Source organism: Hyla sarda, chromosome 1, assembly GCF_029499605.1.
Source record: "Hyla sarda isolate aHylSar1 chromosome 1, aHylSar1.hap1, whole genome shotgun sequence".
NCBI classification, from domain to species: Eukaryota; Metazoa; Chordata; class Amphibia; order Anura; family Hylidae; genus Hyla; species Hyla sarda.
This window is the reverse complement of record NC_079189.1, coordinates 357,812,594-357,828,186: the sequence shown is the minus strand read 5'-3', so window position 1 is coordinate 357,828,186 and position 15,593 is coordinate 357,812,594. Positions and strand designations below refer to the sequence as shown.

General features: G+C 40.4%; 1 protein-coding gene across 5 annotated transcripts in view; it reads right to left on the bottom strand.

Annotated features, from left to right (window-relative positions):
• Nucleotides 1-15,593, bottom strand: part of PLGRKT (plasminogen receptor with a C-terminal lysine) — a 111,517-nt gene that overhangs the window by 21,525 nt on the left and 74,399 nt on the right. For all 5 annotated transcript variants that reach the window (XM_056522163.1, XM_056522170.1, XM_056522141.1 and 2 more), the window contains one exon: nucleotides 2,161-2,291. In XM_056522163.1, coding sequence (XP_056378138.1) covers nucleotides 2,161-2,291 — 131 coding nt within the window. The remainder of the gene's footprint in view (nucleotides 1-2,160; nucleotides 2,292-15,593) is intronic.

The following is a 15,593-nucleotide window of genomic DNA, read 5'->3' as shown; positions in this document are numbered from 1 at the left end:
ACTAGGAGACCCAAGATCTCAGATGCAAACCCAGCTTTCTGACACTGGGCTGTACAGTGCGACCCAAAATCCTTTGGTAATCCTCAGATTTCATGATGCCTTGTACACAACCAAGGCACCCAGTGCCAGAGGCAGCAAACCCAAAACATCATTGAACCGCCACCATATTTCACTGTAGGTACTGTGTTCTTTCCTTTGAAGGCCTCATTCCCTTTTCAAAAGCTCTATCTTGGTCTCATCTGTCCACAAGATGTTTTCCCAGAAGGATTTTGGCTTACTCAAGCTCATTTTTGCAAAATGTAGTCTTGCTTTTTTATGTCTGTGTCAGCAGTGGGGTCCTCCTGGGTCTCCTGCCATAGCGTTTCATTTCATTTAAATGTTGACGGATAGTTCGCGCTGACACTGATGCTCCCTGAGCCTGCAGGACAGCTTCAATATCTTTGGAACTTGTTTGGGGCTGCTTATCCACCATCCGGACTATCCTGTGTTTACACCTTTAATCAATTTTTCTCTTCCGTCCACGCCCAGGGAGATTAGCTACAATGCCATGGGTTGCAAACTTCTGGATAATGTTGCACACTGTGGACAAAGGCAAATCTAGATCTTGAGATTGTTGACATTTTTCAACAATTTTGGTTCTCAAGTCCTCAGACAGGCTATTCTCCTCTTTCCGTTGTCCATGCTTAGTGTGGCACACACAGACACACAATTTAAAGACTAAGTGAACTTCTCTCCTTTTTATCTGCTTTCAGGTGTGATTTTTTTTATTGCCCACACCTGTTACTTGCCCCAGGTGAGTTTAAAGGAGCATCACATGCTTGAAACAATCTTATTTTTCCACAATTTTGAAAGGGTGTCAATTTTGTCCAGCTCATTTTTGGAGTTTGGTGTGACATTATATCCAATTTGTTTTTTTTTCCCTCCATTTTTTGGTTTAGTTCCAATACACACAAAGGGAATAAACATGTGTATAGCAAAACATGTGTTACTGCAATCCTTTTCTTTGAGAAATACTTCATTTTCTAGAAGAATTTCAGGGGTGCCAACATTTACGGCTATTACTGTATAAATATATATATATTTTTTAAAGTTTTCTACCTTGATATAGTTCTATAGACTGGAAAGGGGTGTTCCCTTAGCAGGTGTGACATCATCTGAAGCCCTGCTGGGGAAAACTTTCCCACTCACTCTGCTACACACAGCAAAGAGCAGTTCAGTATGTAATCGGCTATGATTGGCTGAGACCGCACACCCCACCCTCAGCTCTCTGCTCTGAACTCAACAGTGTGCTTAGCTCTGCCCAGCAGCTTGCAAAGGGAGCAGAAATATGTATTACAATATTCAGCACTATGCACTGAAGGCATCATGAATGCACAGTCTAGCTAAGCTAAAAGGGAAAGGGAGCTGAAATATTTAAAGGGATTATCCAGGCAAAAAAACTTTTTTTTATATATAAATTGGCTCCAGAAAGTTAAACAGATTTGTAAATTACTTCTATTAAAAAATCTTAATCATTTTAGTACTTATGAGCTTCTGAAGTAGAGTTGTTTTTTTCTGTCTAAGTGCTCTCTGATGACACCTGTCTCAGGAACTGTCCAGAGTAGAAGCAAATCCCCATAGCAAACCTCTTCTACTCTGTGCAGTTCCTGAGACAAGCAGAGATGTCAGCAGAGAGCACTGTTGACAGACAGAAAAGAACAACTCAACTTCAGCAGCTGATAATTATTGTAACTAAGGATTAAGATTTTTTTAATAGAAGTAGTTTACAAATCTGTTTAACTTTTTGGAGCCAGTTGATATATACAAAAAAAAGTTTTTTTCTGGAATACCCCTTTAATTGTATACACTGCTGAGCTGAGGTCCCACCTGCATTTCCTGACTTTTGTCTCCAACAGGCTGATGCAGGAGACAATCTGCAAGCAAAACTGAAGCCAGGACCAAAAGGAGAACCTCTGGTGGCCAAACTTTTAGGGGTTAATTTAACACAAAATGATACAACATTTTATTAAGTATATTAGAAAAATAATTGAAATAGGTTAATCTATAACATATTTTTTATTACTAATGACATGTACCATTAAACCCTTGAACCCTTTAACATGATTCTGGATGGTAATTTGATTATTTTTAGGTTTCAGGTATTTAAAAGAAATTACAAACCCTGCTGTTAATCCAAGTGCAGCTAAACTGAAAAATGTACCATAATACTTCAAAAACTCCCGTGTCCAGGCAATCTGCATTGCCATCTGCTTCTCTCGCATCAGATTTTGCATCTGGATCTGCCTTTCTAACTGCAAAAAGAAAAAGCAAAAAAAGACAAAACTCGGTTATATGAAACTAAATGCAATGTTCTTGCCTTTAGAAAGAACTGATTGTTTTAATATTAGCTACATTTGGTAAACCATCAGTATGTGTCTTGGACATAAATTCATTTTGTCAAGATTACAGATATTTAAGCAGGTGTGCATAAGGATATCCACAATGGTAATCAATCTTCACATGATGTTGAGGTTGGATTAAAAACCACATTTAAAATTTTGAGCATCATGTTGTTGGGTTAGTGACACATGCTAACACCCAGAAACATTTGATTTGTAATTTTTTTTCACATAGAATTGGACATATGGTCTTGGTTTAATACGTTCTGGTATATTACACTTTGAAATTGTGTAGTTTTACTTAATTTATAAAGAATCTATAACATAAATCATCCAGTGAAAGAAGCAACTTTGAACGTATTTCTGCTGCTAAAATCGTATGGCATTTGCAAGCATGTGATGATTTATATTAAGTTATATGAATAAGAAGTTTGTATTTTAGTAGGATTTTACCTGTTTAAACCAGATGGAAATATTGTTGGCCAGTTTCATGTATGGAATTTTAACTATAACATGATATATAGTACACTTGTGAATCCAATTTAACACCTGTTACCGTACAACATCATCACATACTATGGGGAGATTTATCATTGCTTTTAGAGCATTTTTTTGTCTATGTTTTGGCACAGTTCAGGCGCAAGCAGCATATTTAGCGACTTTTATGCGTCTTTTGATATAGACAGTTTTACTCTTTTTGCCTGCCTGTAGAACTTTTTCTTTTTGACCATGCAGTGGTTACGTATTTATAATTTGCTACTTTTGGCAAAAGTTGCTATTTTGTGCGCAAAGGTACTTTTTTAGGCACAAAGCTACACCACCTACCAGTAGGCGTAAGAATCACTTCTACCTTCCGCAATTCAACCTTTAAAGGGGTACTCCTGTGGAAAACTTTTTTTATTTAAATCAACTGGTGCCAGAAAGTTAAACAGATTTGTAAATTACTTCTATTGAAAAATCTTATTCCTTCCAGTACTTTTTAGGGGCTATATACTACAAAGGAAATGCTTATCTTTTTAGATTTCTCCTCTGATGTCATGACCACAGTGCTCTCTGCTGACCTCTGCTGTCCATTTTAGGAACTGTCCAGAGCAGCATATGTTTGCTATGGGGATTTTCTCCTGCTCTGGACAGTTCCTAAAATAGACAGCAGAGGTCAGCAGAGAGCACTGTGGTCATGACATCAGAGAAATCTAAAAAGATAAGTATTTCCTCTGTAGTATATAGCCCCCAAAAAGTACTGGAAGGATTACGATTTTTTAATAGAAGTAATTTACAAATCTGTTTCACTTTCTGGCACCAGTTGATTTAAAAAAAAAAAAAGTTTTCCACTGGAGTACCCCTTTAAAATTGCTGTTGGGAAAAGGCTCCCTTCCAATAAGAGAGACCTGGCGCAGTTTGCAAAGGAAGAGTGGTGATCACCAAAAAATCTAGTCCTATAGTGATACTCATATCAGAATATTAACACCAAAAAATAAACCACATGATGTTGATTAATGTCAATTGCATAAAGAGAAAGAGCTGCCTACCTACAAATTAATAAAAGCAAAAAAAGGAATGAACTGTGCACCTAATGGAAAGACATCTCACCTCAAGCCCCAAATGTGCGTTTTCGCCCTGTGCTTGATGCCAGACAGGAAGGGTATATATAATCAGAGGCCACCAATGAACTCCACAGTCATACCTGATGGACGTCCCATTCGTTCAATCACATTCATACTCATTACCATCTGATGTATAAGCCTTGTCATAGCTGTGGAGGTGCGGGCGCTTGCGCATAGGATACCCGATTCCTCCCCTGGTTCCAAGAAAAACTATCGATGCCCCTTACCTTGAATAGGCTAGGGTCACAGTTGTGATGCTGCTTGAAATGTTTTGGGATAGTAGTTAATCGGAAGAGGTCATCAGTTTCCTTAGCTGCCATTATGCCCAGAACATGTTCCCTCAGCCGTCTTTTCAACTCTCTGGTTGTCATCCCTATGTAAATAAGATCACACGGGCAAGTAGCATAGTAGATCACGCCTGTTGTCTCACATGTTAGAGTCAATAGAGTTTTTCTTGGAACCAGGGTAGGAGAGTGGAAAGTACGGCTTGCCCAACTAGAGACAAGGTGGATCTACCGATTAAAAACCCTGCATCCTATTGGATTAAATGACCACAATAGCTTCAGTCCTTTTCAGCGATAGAATGATAATTCACTTTATGGGGTTCATGGCAAGTGATCTTAGATTCGTATCATCGGCATTGTAACTATCCTGGATCGGTATGGGTTGGCTTTAACTCAATTTTTTATACTTGTTTTTTATTCCCCTTTTTCCTCTTTTGTTTGTCTTGTTTCAAGGCCTCCCTACAAGCCACCTGTCCTGTATTACATCTGTGACGTCTGGATTCCCTGTTGTAGCTTTAATTAGTAGCGGGCTGTTTGCACTGTGCACTGTATGGGAGATAATCTCCTTCCAATTATTGTGCTTGCTTTTTTGCACACATGGGTACCTTCTAGTCCATTATTGGTTACCTCTCATGCTGCTAGTTTATGTCCTTCATATTTTTGACACTAATATATTACATTACTAATAAAATATTTTTAAGTAATACTTTTTTTTTATGTATATACCATACTACATTAACTCTTTCACATTATTTAAATTTTATCATCGTGTGATATGACATTCTCTTATGGGAATAAATTGCCTTTCCCCCGTCATTTCCACATCAATTTAAATGTTAAGAGGTTCACATTTTATCCTCACAATTTGATGTACACACAATCTTTACACTTCACATTTTCTCATACTAAATATATATATACTTTTTAAATATTTTTAAGTTGTCAGTTTTACAATTGTACACCGCACGTGATTTTTATCCACGGCAGCATTTTTTTCATTTTTATCCACAAGATCATCTATCCCTATGTCACAAATCTTTCCCTTCACTCCACTTCACATTCATTATGATTTTCTAATTCAATTTTTATCTTTATACACACACACACTCTATTGATTCTATACATTTATTCTCTTCATTTCTTATCATTCACATAGTGGTCCCTTAAATTTGTTATTTATTTATGTATCTTTTAATTTGTTCATAACGTATGTTTTATTCCCACAGATTCACTTGGTGGTGGCTTGCATATTATATGGTGATGGGTAAGTTTTTTCACCTTTTCACTGCACTGGCTCACTCTTATCTTCACTTTTTATGATATTCACCTATAATTGTGAATGTCACCCTTTTGAAGCACATTCCTCATTTTGAAGCACATTCCTCATTATCATTTCTCCCTGACTGCATGAATCGGGACCACTAATGGTTAATATCTTCAAACTGGTCACACTGCGTCTGCTCAGTATACACGGTACTTATGTGACCATCAGCTGACTGCTCACATGATCGGCAGTCTGAGGGGCCGGGACGTGTGAGGCATGTGACCGGCTGCTGATTGACAGCCCGGGTCACATGATTGGCATCTTCAGCTCCTGCACGTCACTTCCAGTTGGCGTGCAAGAGGCCGGAACCTGCACACACAAGGCCTTGTGGTGATGGCGGCCACAGTGCCATATCCTATGCGCAAGTGCCCGCACCTCCACAGCTGTTATGACAAGGCTTATACATCAGATGGTAATAAGTATGAATGTGATTGAACGACGTCCATCAGGTATGACTGTGGAGTTGATTGGTGGCCTCTGATTTTATATTCCCTTCCTGTCTGACATCAAGCACACGCCCCCTGACGAAGCACAGGGCAAAAATGCGCCTTGAGGGCTGGAGGTGAGATGTCTCTCCATTAGGTGCACAGTTCATTCCTTTTATTGCCTTTATTAATTTGATGGTAGGCAGCTCTTTCTCTTTATGCAATCTATGTTTGCTTTCCCTTCTATGCTGTATACCCCTACATCTATATACTTGTGACATTGTACCCTATCATCTATTTACTATTGTTGACATACCTCCCTTTTTCTGCTTGTGCTACTAGCCGTGTCTGCGCACACATTTATATGTGTATTTCTGTACTAATGTATTCTGTTTAGTTTTTTCGGTTTTTAATCATTAAAGTTTGTTATTAATTGACATTAATCAACATCATGTGGTTTATTTTTGGGTGCTAATAAAAGGAAGAGTGGTCCCCCATTCCTGCTGAGAGGTGTAAGAAGCATATTGATGGTTATAGGAAGCGACTGATTTCAGTTATTTTTTCCAAAGGGTGTGCAACCAAATATTAAGTTAAGGGTGCCAATAATTTTGTCCATCCCATTTTTGGAGTTTGGTGTGACATTATGTCTAATTTGCTTTTTTTCCCTCCCTTTTTTGGATTAGTTCCAATACACACAAAGGGAATAAACATATGTATAGAAAAACATGTGTTACTGCAATCCAGTGAGAAATACTTAATTATCTTGAAAAATTTCAGGGGTGCCAAAATTTACGGCCATGACTGTAGGTATACCTCAACTATGAGAGACATAATGAGAAAAAAAAAATCCATAAAATCACATTGTCTGATTTTTAAAGAATTTGCTAATTATGGTGTAAAATAAGTATTTGGTCAATAACAAAAGTTAATCTTTGTTATATACCCTTTGTTGGCAATGACAGAGGTCAAACGTTTTTTTGTAAGTCTTCAGAAGGTTTTCACACACTGTTGCTGTTATTTTGGCCCATTCCTCCATGCAGATCTTTTCTAGAGCAGTGATGATTTGGGGCTGCCGCTGGGCAACTTCTTCGAAGGTTTCAACTCCCTCGAAGGTTTTTATGGGGTTGAGATCTGGAGATAGGCTAGGCCACTCCAGGACCTTGAAATGTTTTTTACGAAGCCACTTCTTCATTGCACGGGCAGTGTGTTTGGGATCATTGTCATGCTGAAAGACCCAGCCACTTTTATTCTGCAATGGCCTTGCTGATGGAAGGAGGTTTTCACTCAATCTCACGATATATGGCCCCATTCATTCTTTCCTTTACGCGGATCAGTCATCCTGGTCCCTTTGCTGAAAAACAGTCCCAAAGCCTGATGTTTCCACCCCCATGCTTCACAGTAGGTATGGTGTTCTTTGGATGCAACTCAGCATTCTTTCTAGTTCAAATACGACGAGTTTTTACCAAAAAGTTCTACTTTGGTTTCATCTGACCATATAACATTCTCCCAATCCTCTTCTGGATCATCCAAATGCTCTTTAGCTAACTTCAGATGGGCCTGGACATGTACTAGCTTAAGCAGGGGGACATGTCTGGCACTGCATGATTTGAGTCCCTGGCGGCGTAGTGTGTTACTGATGATAGCCTTTGTTACTTTGGTTCCAGCTCTCTGCAGGTCATTCACTAGGTCCCCCCCGTGTGGTTCTGGGATTTTTGCTCACCGTTCTTGTGATCATTTTGACACCACAGGGTGAGATCTTGCGTGGAGCCCCAGATCCAGGGAGATTATCAGTGGTCTTGTATGTCTTACGTTTTATAATAATTGCTTCCACACCAAGCTGCTTGCCTACTGCAGATTCAGTCTTCCCAGCCTGGTGCCGGTCTACAATTTTTTTCTGGTGTCCTTCAACAGCTCTTTGGTCTTAGCCATAGTGAAGTTTGGAGTGTGACTGTTGTGGACAGGTGTCTTTTATATTGATAACAAGTTCAAACAGGTGCCATAATACAGGTAACGTGTGGAGGACAAAGGAGACTCTTAAAGAAGAAGTTACAGGTCTGTGAGAGCCAGAAATCTTGCTTGTTTGTAGGTGACCAAATACTTATTTTACCAAGGAATTTACCAATTCATTCAATAGAAATCCTGCAATGTGATTTCCTGTATTCTTTCCCCCATTCTGGCTCTCATAGTTGAAGTGATTACTAGCGATCACAGGAACGGAGCATAGTGATGTCACGGCTCCGCCCCCGTGTAGGCTTGCATTGAGGGGGCAGAGTGGGATGTCACACGGGGGCGGAGCCGTGACATCACTATGCTCCATCCCTGTGTTCGCTAATAATCAGACCCGGAGCGAGCACGGCGTGCGGCGTGGAAGATCACGGGGGTCCCCAGCAGCGGGACCCCCGCGGTCAGGCATCTTATCCCCTATCCTTTGGATAGGGGATAGGATGTCTTAGCGCCGGAGTACCCCTTTAAGGACGCAGCCGTTTTTTGCAAATCTGACCACTGTCACTTTAAGCATTAATAACTCTGGGATGCTTTAACTTATGAATTTGATTCTGAGATAGTTTTTTCGTGACATATTCTACTTTATGTTAGTGGAAAATTTTTGTCGATACTTGCATTATTTCTTGGTAAAAATATGCAAAATTTCATGAAAAAATAGAAAATTTAGCATTTTTCAAACTTTGAAGCTCTCTGCTTGTAAGGAAAATAGACATTCCAAATACATTATATTTTTATTCACATATACAATAAGTCTAGTTTGTGTTTGCATCATAAAGTTGACATCATATTTCTTTATGTTATAAATACCCTATAATGGACCCCATTATGAAAACTGCACCACTTAAAGTATTCAAAATGCCATTCAGAAAGTTTAACCCTTTAGGTCATTCACAGGAATAGCCGCAAAGTGGAAGAGAAAATTCAAAATCATTATTTTTTACACTAACATGTTCTTGTAGACCCGTTTTTTTCATTTTTACAAGGGGTAATAGGTAAAAATGTCCCCCAAAATTTGTAACCCTATTTCTCTCGAGTAAGGAAATACCTCATATGTGGATGTAAAGTGTTCTGCGGGCGCAGTAGAGGGCTCAGAAGGGAAAGAGCGACAATGGGATTTTGGAGAGCGAATTTTGCGGAAATGGTTTTTAGGGGGCATGTCGCCCCCATGATGCCAGAACAGCAAAAAAAAAAAAACACATGGCACACTATTTGGGAAACTATACTCCTTAAGGAACGTAACAAGGGGTACAGGGAGCCTTAACACCTCACAGGTGTTTGACGAATTTTCACAAAAGTTGGACGTGAAAATGAAAAATGTTCCTTTTTTCACTAAAATGCTGGTGCAACCCCAAATTTTTCATTTTTACAAGGGTTAATAGCAGAAAAAGCCCCCCAAAATTTGTATCCCCATTTCTTCTGAGCATGGAAATACAACATATGTGGATGTAAAATGCTCTGCGGGTGAACTACTATGCTCTGAAGAGAAGGAACGCCATTGGGCTTTTGGTGAGAGAATTTGGTCGGAATGAAAGGCGTTGTGCGTTTGCAAAGCCCCCATGCTACCAGAACAGTGGACCCCCCCATGTGACCCCATTTTGGAAACTACACCCCTCACAGAATTTAATAAGGGGTACAGTGAGCATTTACACCCCCCTGGCGTTTGAAATTGCATTTTTCATTTTCACAGAGCATTGTTCCAAAAATCTGTCAGACACCTGTGGGGCGTAAATGCTTACTGTACCCCTTATTACATTCTGTGAGGGGTTTAGTTTCCAAAATGGGGTCACATGTTGGGGGGTACACTGTTCTGGCAGCATGGGGGCTTTGTAAACGCACATGGCTTTCAGTTCCAGACAAATTCTCTCTCCAAAAGCCCAATGGCGCTCCTTCTCTTCTGAGCATTGTAGTTCGCCCGCAGAGCACTTTACATCCAGAGATACGGTATTTCCATACTCAGAAAAAATGGGGTTACAAATTTTGGGGGGCTTTTTCTCCCATTAACACTTGTAAAAATAAAAAAAATCGGGGTAACACCAGCATTTTAGTGGAAAAAAAATCAGATTTTTCATATTCATGTCCAAATTTAATGAAAATTTGTCAAACACCTGTGGGGTGTTAAGGCTCACTATACCCCTTGTTATGTTCCGTGAGGGGTGAAGTTTCCAAAATGGGGTCCCATGTGGGTGATTTTTTTTTTTTACGTTTATGGTGCAAATCACCAATTTAGGCCTCAAATGTACATAGTGCGCTCTCACTCCTGAGCCTTGTTGTGCGTCCGCAGAGCATTTTACGCTTACATATGGTGTATTTCCATACTCAGGAGAAATTGCTTTACAAATTTTGGGGGTCTTTTTGCAACACCAGCATTTTAGTGTAAATTTTTTAATTTTTTTACACTAACATGCTGGTGTAGACCCCAACTTTACCTTTTCATACGGGGAAAAAGGAGAAAATGCCCCCCAAGATGTGTTAGCCAATTTCTCCTGAGAACGGAAATATCCCATATGTGGCCCTAAACTGTTGCCTTGAAATACTACAGGGCTTCGAAGTAAGAGAGCGACATGCGCGTTTGAGGCCTAAATTAGGGATTTGCATAGGGACAGACATGGCAGTATTCCCCAAACAGGGTGCCTCCAGCTGTTACAAAACTCCCAGCATGCCTGGACAGTCGATGGCTGTCTGGCAATACTGGGAGTTATTTAGCAACAGCTGGAGGCTCCATTTTGGAAACACTGCCATATGATACATTTTTAATTTTTGTTGGGGGGTGGGGGAGCAGTGTAAGGGGGTGTATATGTAGTGTTTTATCCTTTATTGTGTGTTAGTGTAGTGTTTTTAGGGTACATTCACATGGGTGGAGGTTCAACGCGAGTTTCCCGCTGGGAGTTTGAGCTGTGGCGGAAAATTTGCTGCAGCTCAAACTTAAAACTGGAAACTCGCTGTAAACCCACCCGTGTGAATGTACCCTGTACATTCACATGGGGGGGGGGGGGGGGGCTAACCTTCAACTGTTGCATAACTACAACTCCCAGCATGCACTGACAGACCATGCATGCTGGAAGTTGTAGTTATGCAACAGCTGGAGGCACACTGGTTGGGAGACACTAAGTTAGGCAACACACTACCAGTGTTTCCGCACCAGTGTACCTCCAGCTGTTGCAAAACAACAACTCCCAGCATGCATGGTCTGTCAATGCATTGTGGAAGTTGTAGTTTTGAAACAGCTGGAGGTACACGGGTTGGGAAACACTAAGTTAGGAAACAGACAGTGTTTCCCAACCAGTGTGCGTCCAGTTGTTGCAAAACTACAACTCCCAGCATGCCTGGAGAGCCGAAGGGCATACTGGGAGTTGTAGTTTTGCAACATCTGGCCATTCAGATGTTGCCGACCTACAATGCTCAGCATGCCTGGACAGTCTTGGCATGCTGGGAGTTCTAGTTTTGCAACATCTGGAAGTGCCCATATAAAGTGGTCTCCAAACTGTAGCCCTCCAGATGTTGCAGAATTACAACTCCCAGCATACCCAGACAGCCTTTGGGTATCTGAGCATGCTGGGAGTTGTAGTTGTGAAACTAAAAGGCAGCAGTGAAGATCTTCACTGCTGCCTCTGTCTCCGCACAGCTGCCTGCATTCTGTTGCCGCCGATCCTCCCGCCTATCCTCCCTGCCGCCGGTCCCCCACTGTCTGCCGCCGGTAACTGCCGCCGCCAACTTTGCCCCACCGTGCCCAGACTTCCAGAGCGGGGATCTCATCTTTGATTCCTCCCCCCCCCCCCCTGCAATTTGCCAGTCAGTCCTGACCAGCCAATTGCAGGGGATAGGAGGAGGTGGCACCTCGCTTCTATCCTTTAGGATGATTGGGGCTGTCTCTGACAGCTCCGATCATCCCTATTTTCCGGGCTATCGAGTCACCAGAGACCTGATCAGCCCAGAAGAGCCGTGATTCGCCGGTCTCAGGACCCCCCCTGGGTGATATGCCGGGATGGCTGCTGATAGATATCAGCAGTCATCCCATTCTGATCACGGCGTCCGGAGACGCGGTGATCAAGGAACACAGTGTCGTAAATGTACGGTGCTGTGCGCAAAGTGACACTTTGCAGCACCATACATTTACGGCGCTCGTCGTTAAAGGGTTAAATCCCTTTTTGATCCCTTTTTGAATATTGGCAACACACGTGCCTATTCTAGATACAGAAGATTGTAGACATTGTGCTGGGCCCAAAAAGAAAAACAAGACAAAAAAATAAATAAAAAAAGAAAACACCTTCTGGCTCCCCGCTTGTTGCTCTGCTTGCTACTTCCAAGAAGAACCCATCTCACCAGTGATAGCCTATTCAACAACAGCAATCGGCTGATAAGACCCTCTCTGCCAAGACAGTCCCAGCAAAATATGAAAAAAACTTCTGTATCTGGAATACTTCTTTAATTCCTTTACTTATTTCCTCCTATATGGACTATGCATATGCATCTCCATCACACATATCAACACGCAGTACCTGTATTGTGAATGCAAAGAGTCAAATACCAGTTATGTAATCACATAGTCCAGGCACACTGAAACTACACCACTGGCTTTTATGAAAATGTCAATAATTCTGTGCATGATAGAATACAATAAAAGAAAAGAAAAAAAGATACAGAAATGCTACAGAAGTTACATTTGTGTCTGCTATAACTACAATATTAACCTAAATATTAAAAAATGAAAAATCTGTAAGGACCAGGTGGAGCAGCAAAGCCCTAATAAGTCAAATCTACAAAACAGATCAATCATTTTAATATGACACCAGTATGTGGGAGTTGTACATGTAAATGCATTGCTAGGCAAATGATAAATTGGGTAATTCAAACCTAATGTGCGCATATATTATAGTAATATCTAGATAAATATATTTAGAGATATAGAGATATATTTGGAAGCATTTGGTATGGTAGGAGGTTTCCACCTTATCATCAACACGGATAAAAATATAGAATTAAGGGAAAGATGCACTAAATTTATGACCTACTAGTACATTTCTGGCATAATTTATGGTCTGCTAAGGCCCACTCACTTTTTTCCCCCAAAGTGCATACAAAGTGGTATATTTGAGCGGAATGTGGTTTGAAAAATAATTGGTGAATTTTGTACACTGGCATGTAAACTTAATAAATTCATTCAAGGGCATTCATGTGGCGCACTAGCCTGTATGACAATGGAATGTATCAATTTCTACCTACAGATAAACCTTAGATAGGCAACAAAAAAGTTATATTCATGCTACTGATCATCATAAACTCATCAAATTATGTAACAATATAAATCTATAATTTCTTAGTAAAGACTTAATTAGATAAACAAAAACAAAAAAATCAAAGACTGGTCAGAAAAGCAAACAATTAGAAAAAATGGATACTCTAAAGGAAATCTAACAACCGATTCGTGCTATCCAAAACATGGGCAGCATGAAACAGGGACAGGCTCCTTTATCCCAGTAGTGTTTGATTCACTCTCAAATGCTGTAACTCCGAATTATCAGGGCTGTTCCTGGATGCTTTTTATCACCCTGCAGAATTTGAGCAATACCTCAAGCCTGTCTGGGAGAAGCCTCTGGGGACAGTCCCTGTGACTCCGAGTGAATCTCAGACCAATAAAATATGGGAGCATGTTTTTACTTATTTTATTTAAATTTTTACACTCATATTTCTTTTCAACCTACTTCACACTCTTTTCTTTACTTTGCTACCTGAGGCTGCTAATCTGATCTTTGAATGTTACCCGATTAACTTAAATGATTCTGGAGGCCAGCACATATCTCCATCGATTGAGGATGCTCTGTTTAACCCCTTAAGGACTAAGCATCCGATTTTGCACTTTTGTTTTTTCCTCCTTACCTTTTAAAAATCATAACTCTTTAAATTTTGCACCTAAAATTCCATATTATGGCTTATTTTTTGCACCATCAATTCTACTTTGCAGTGACAGTCATTTTACCAAAAAATCCAAGGCGAAACAGAAATAAAATTCATTGTGTGACAAAATTTAAGAAAAAAATGCCATTTTAATGGCTTCTGTTTCTACACAGTACATTATTCAGTAAAACTGATACCTTATGTTTATTCTGCAGGTCCATACGGTTAAAATGATACCCTATTTATATAGGGTTGATTATCTCTTACCTCTAGAAACATGCACAAAAATTTATACGTTTAAAATAGTCACCTTCTGACCCCTATAAAATTTTTATTTTTCAGTGTACGGGCCGGTATGAGGGCCCGGTATAGACTGGACTTTTTGATCGCTTTTTATACATTTTTTGTGCTATAAAGTGACAAAAAAATAAGCTATTTTGGACTATGGAATTTTTTTTTTGCGTGTACGCCATTGACCGTGCGATTTAATTAACGATATATTTTTATAGTTAGGACATTTCCGCATGCGGCGATACCACATATGATTATTTTTATTTATGCTGTTTTTTGTTTGTTTTTTAAATGGGAAAAGGGGGGAGATTCTTACTTTTATTAGGGAAGGGGTTAATTCATCATCAGTAACTTATTTTTTTTTTTTACACTTTTTTTTTGCTATGTTATAGCCCCCTCTAGGGGCTATAACATGCATTACATTGATTCCTAACACTGATCATTGGCATAGAACTACATGCGGATGATCAGGGTTATCAGGGCTTGACTTCTCCTGCCTGGATCAATGAAGTCAATCGCCGATCGGACGCCGAGGAAGCAGGTAGGGACCTTCGTTCAGCGTCCTAGATGATCGGGACACTGCGGTGTTCCCGTTAACACCGACTGAGCTGCCGGGATGCAATTTTTTCAACTTTTGACGTTGCAATCAACTTTGATCGCCATGTCTAAAGGGTTAATAGCACGCAGCACAATGATCAATGCTGCACGCTATTAGCCCAGGGTCCCAGCTTTCCTTAGCCGCTGGCACCGATCACCTATGACGGCGTGCTTAAGAGGTTAAGGATTTATTTTTATAGTTCGGACGTTTCCGCATGCGGAATGTTTATTTTTATTTACACTGTTTGTTTGTTTTTTAAATGGGAAAAGGGGTGATTTTTTTTCTTTTAATATGGAAGGGGTTAAATCATCATTATTAACTTTATTTTACACTTTTTTTTTGCTATGTTATAGCCCCCTCTAGGAGCTATAACATGCATTGCATTGATTCCTCACACTGATCACCGCTATAGCATAGCATAGCGATTATCAGCGTATATGGCGCTTGATTGCTCCTGCCTGGATCTCAGGCATGGAGCAGTCAATGGCCAATCGGATGAAGAGGCAGCAGGTAATGGACCTTCCTCGAGCATACAAGCTGATCAGGACAGCGCTGTTTTACCGTGGTGGACCCGATCAGCCCGACTGAGCCCGACTTTCAAAGTCGATCACTGCGTCTAAAGGGTTAATAGCGTGCGTCACCACAATCGGTGACGTCCGCTATTAGCCCCGGGACCGACCTGCTATGACGAGGGGTCACCGCATGACCCCGTGTTATAGAATGGGAGCAGGCGCAGAGCATACAGGTATGCCCTGCGTCCTTAAGAGGTTAAATCATAATACAAATTATTCTT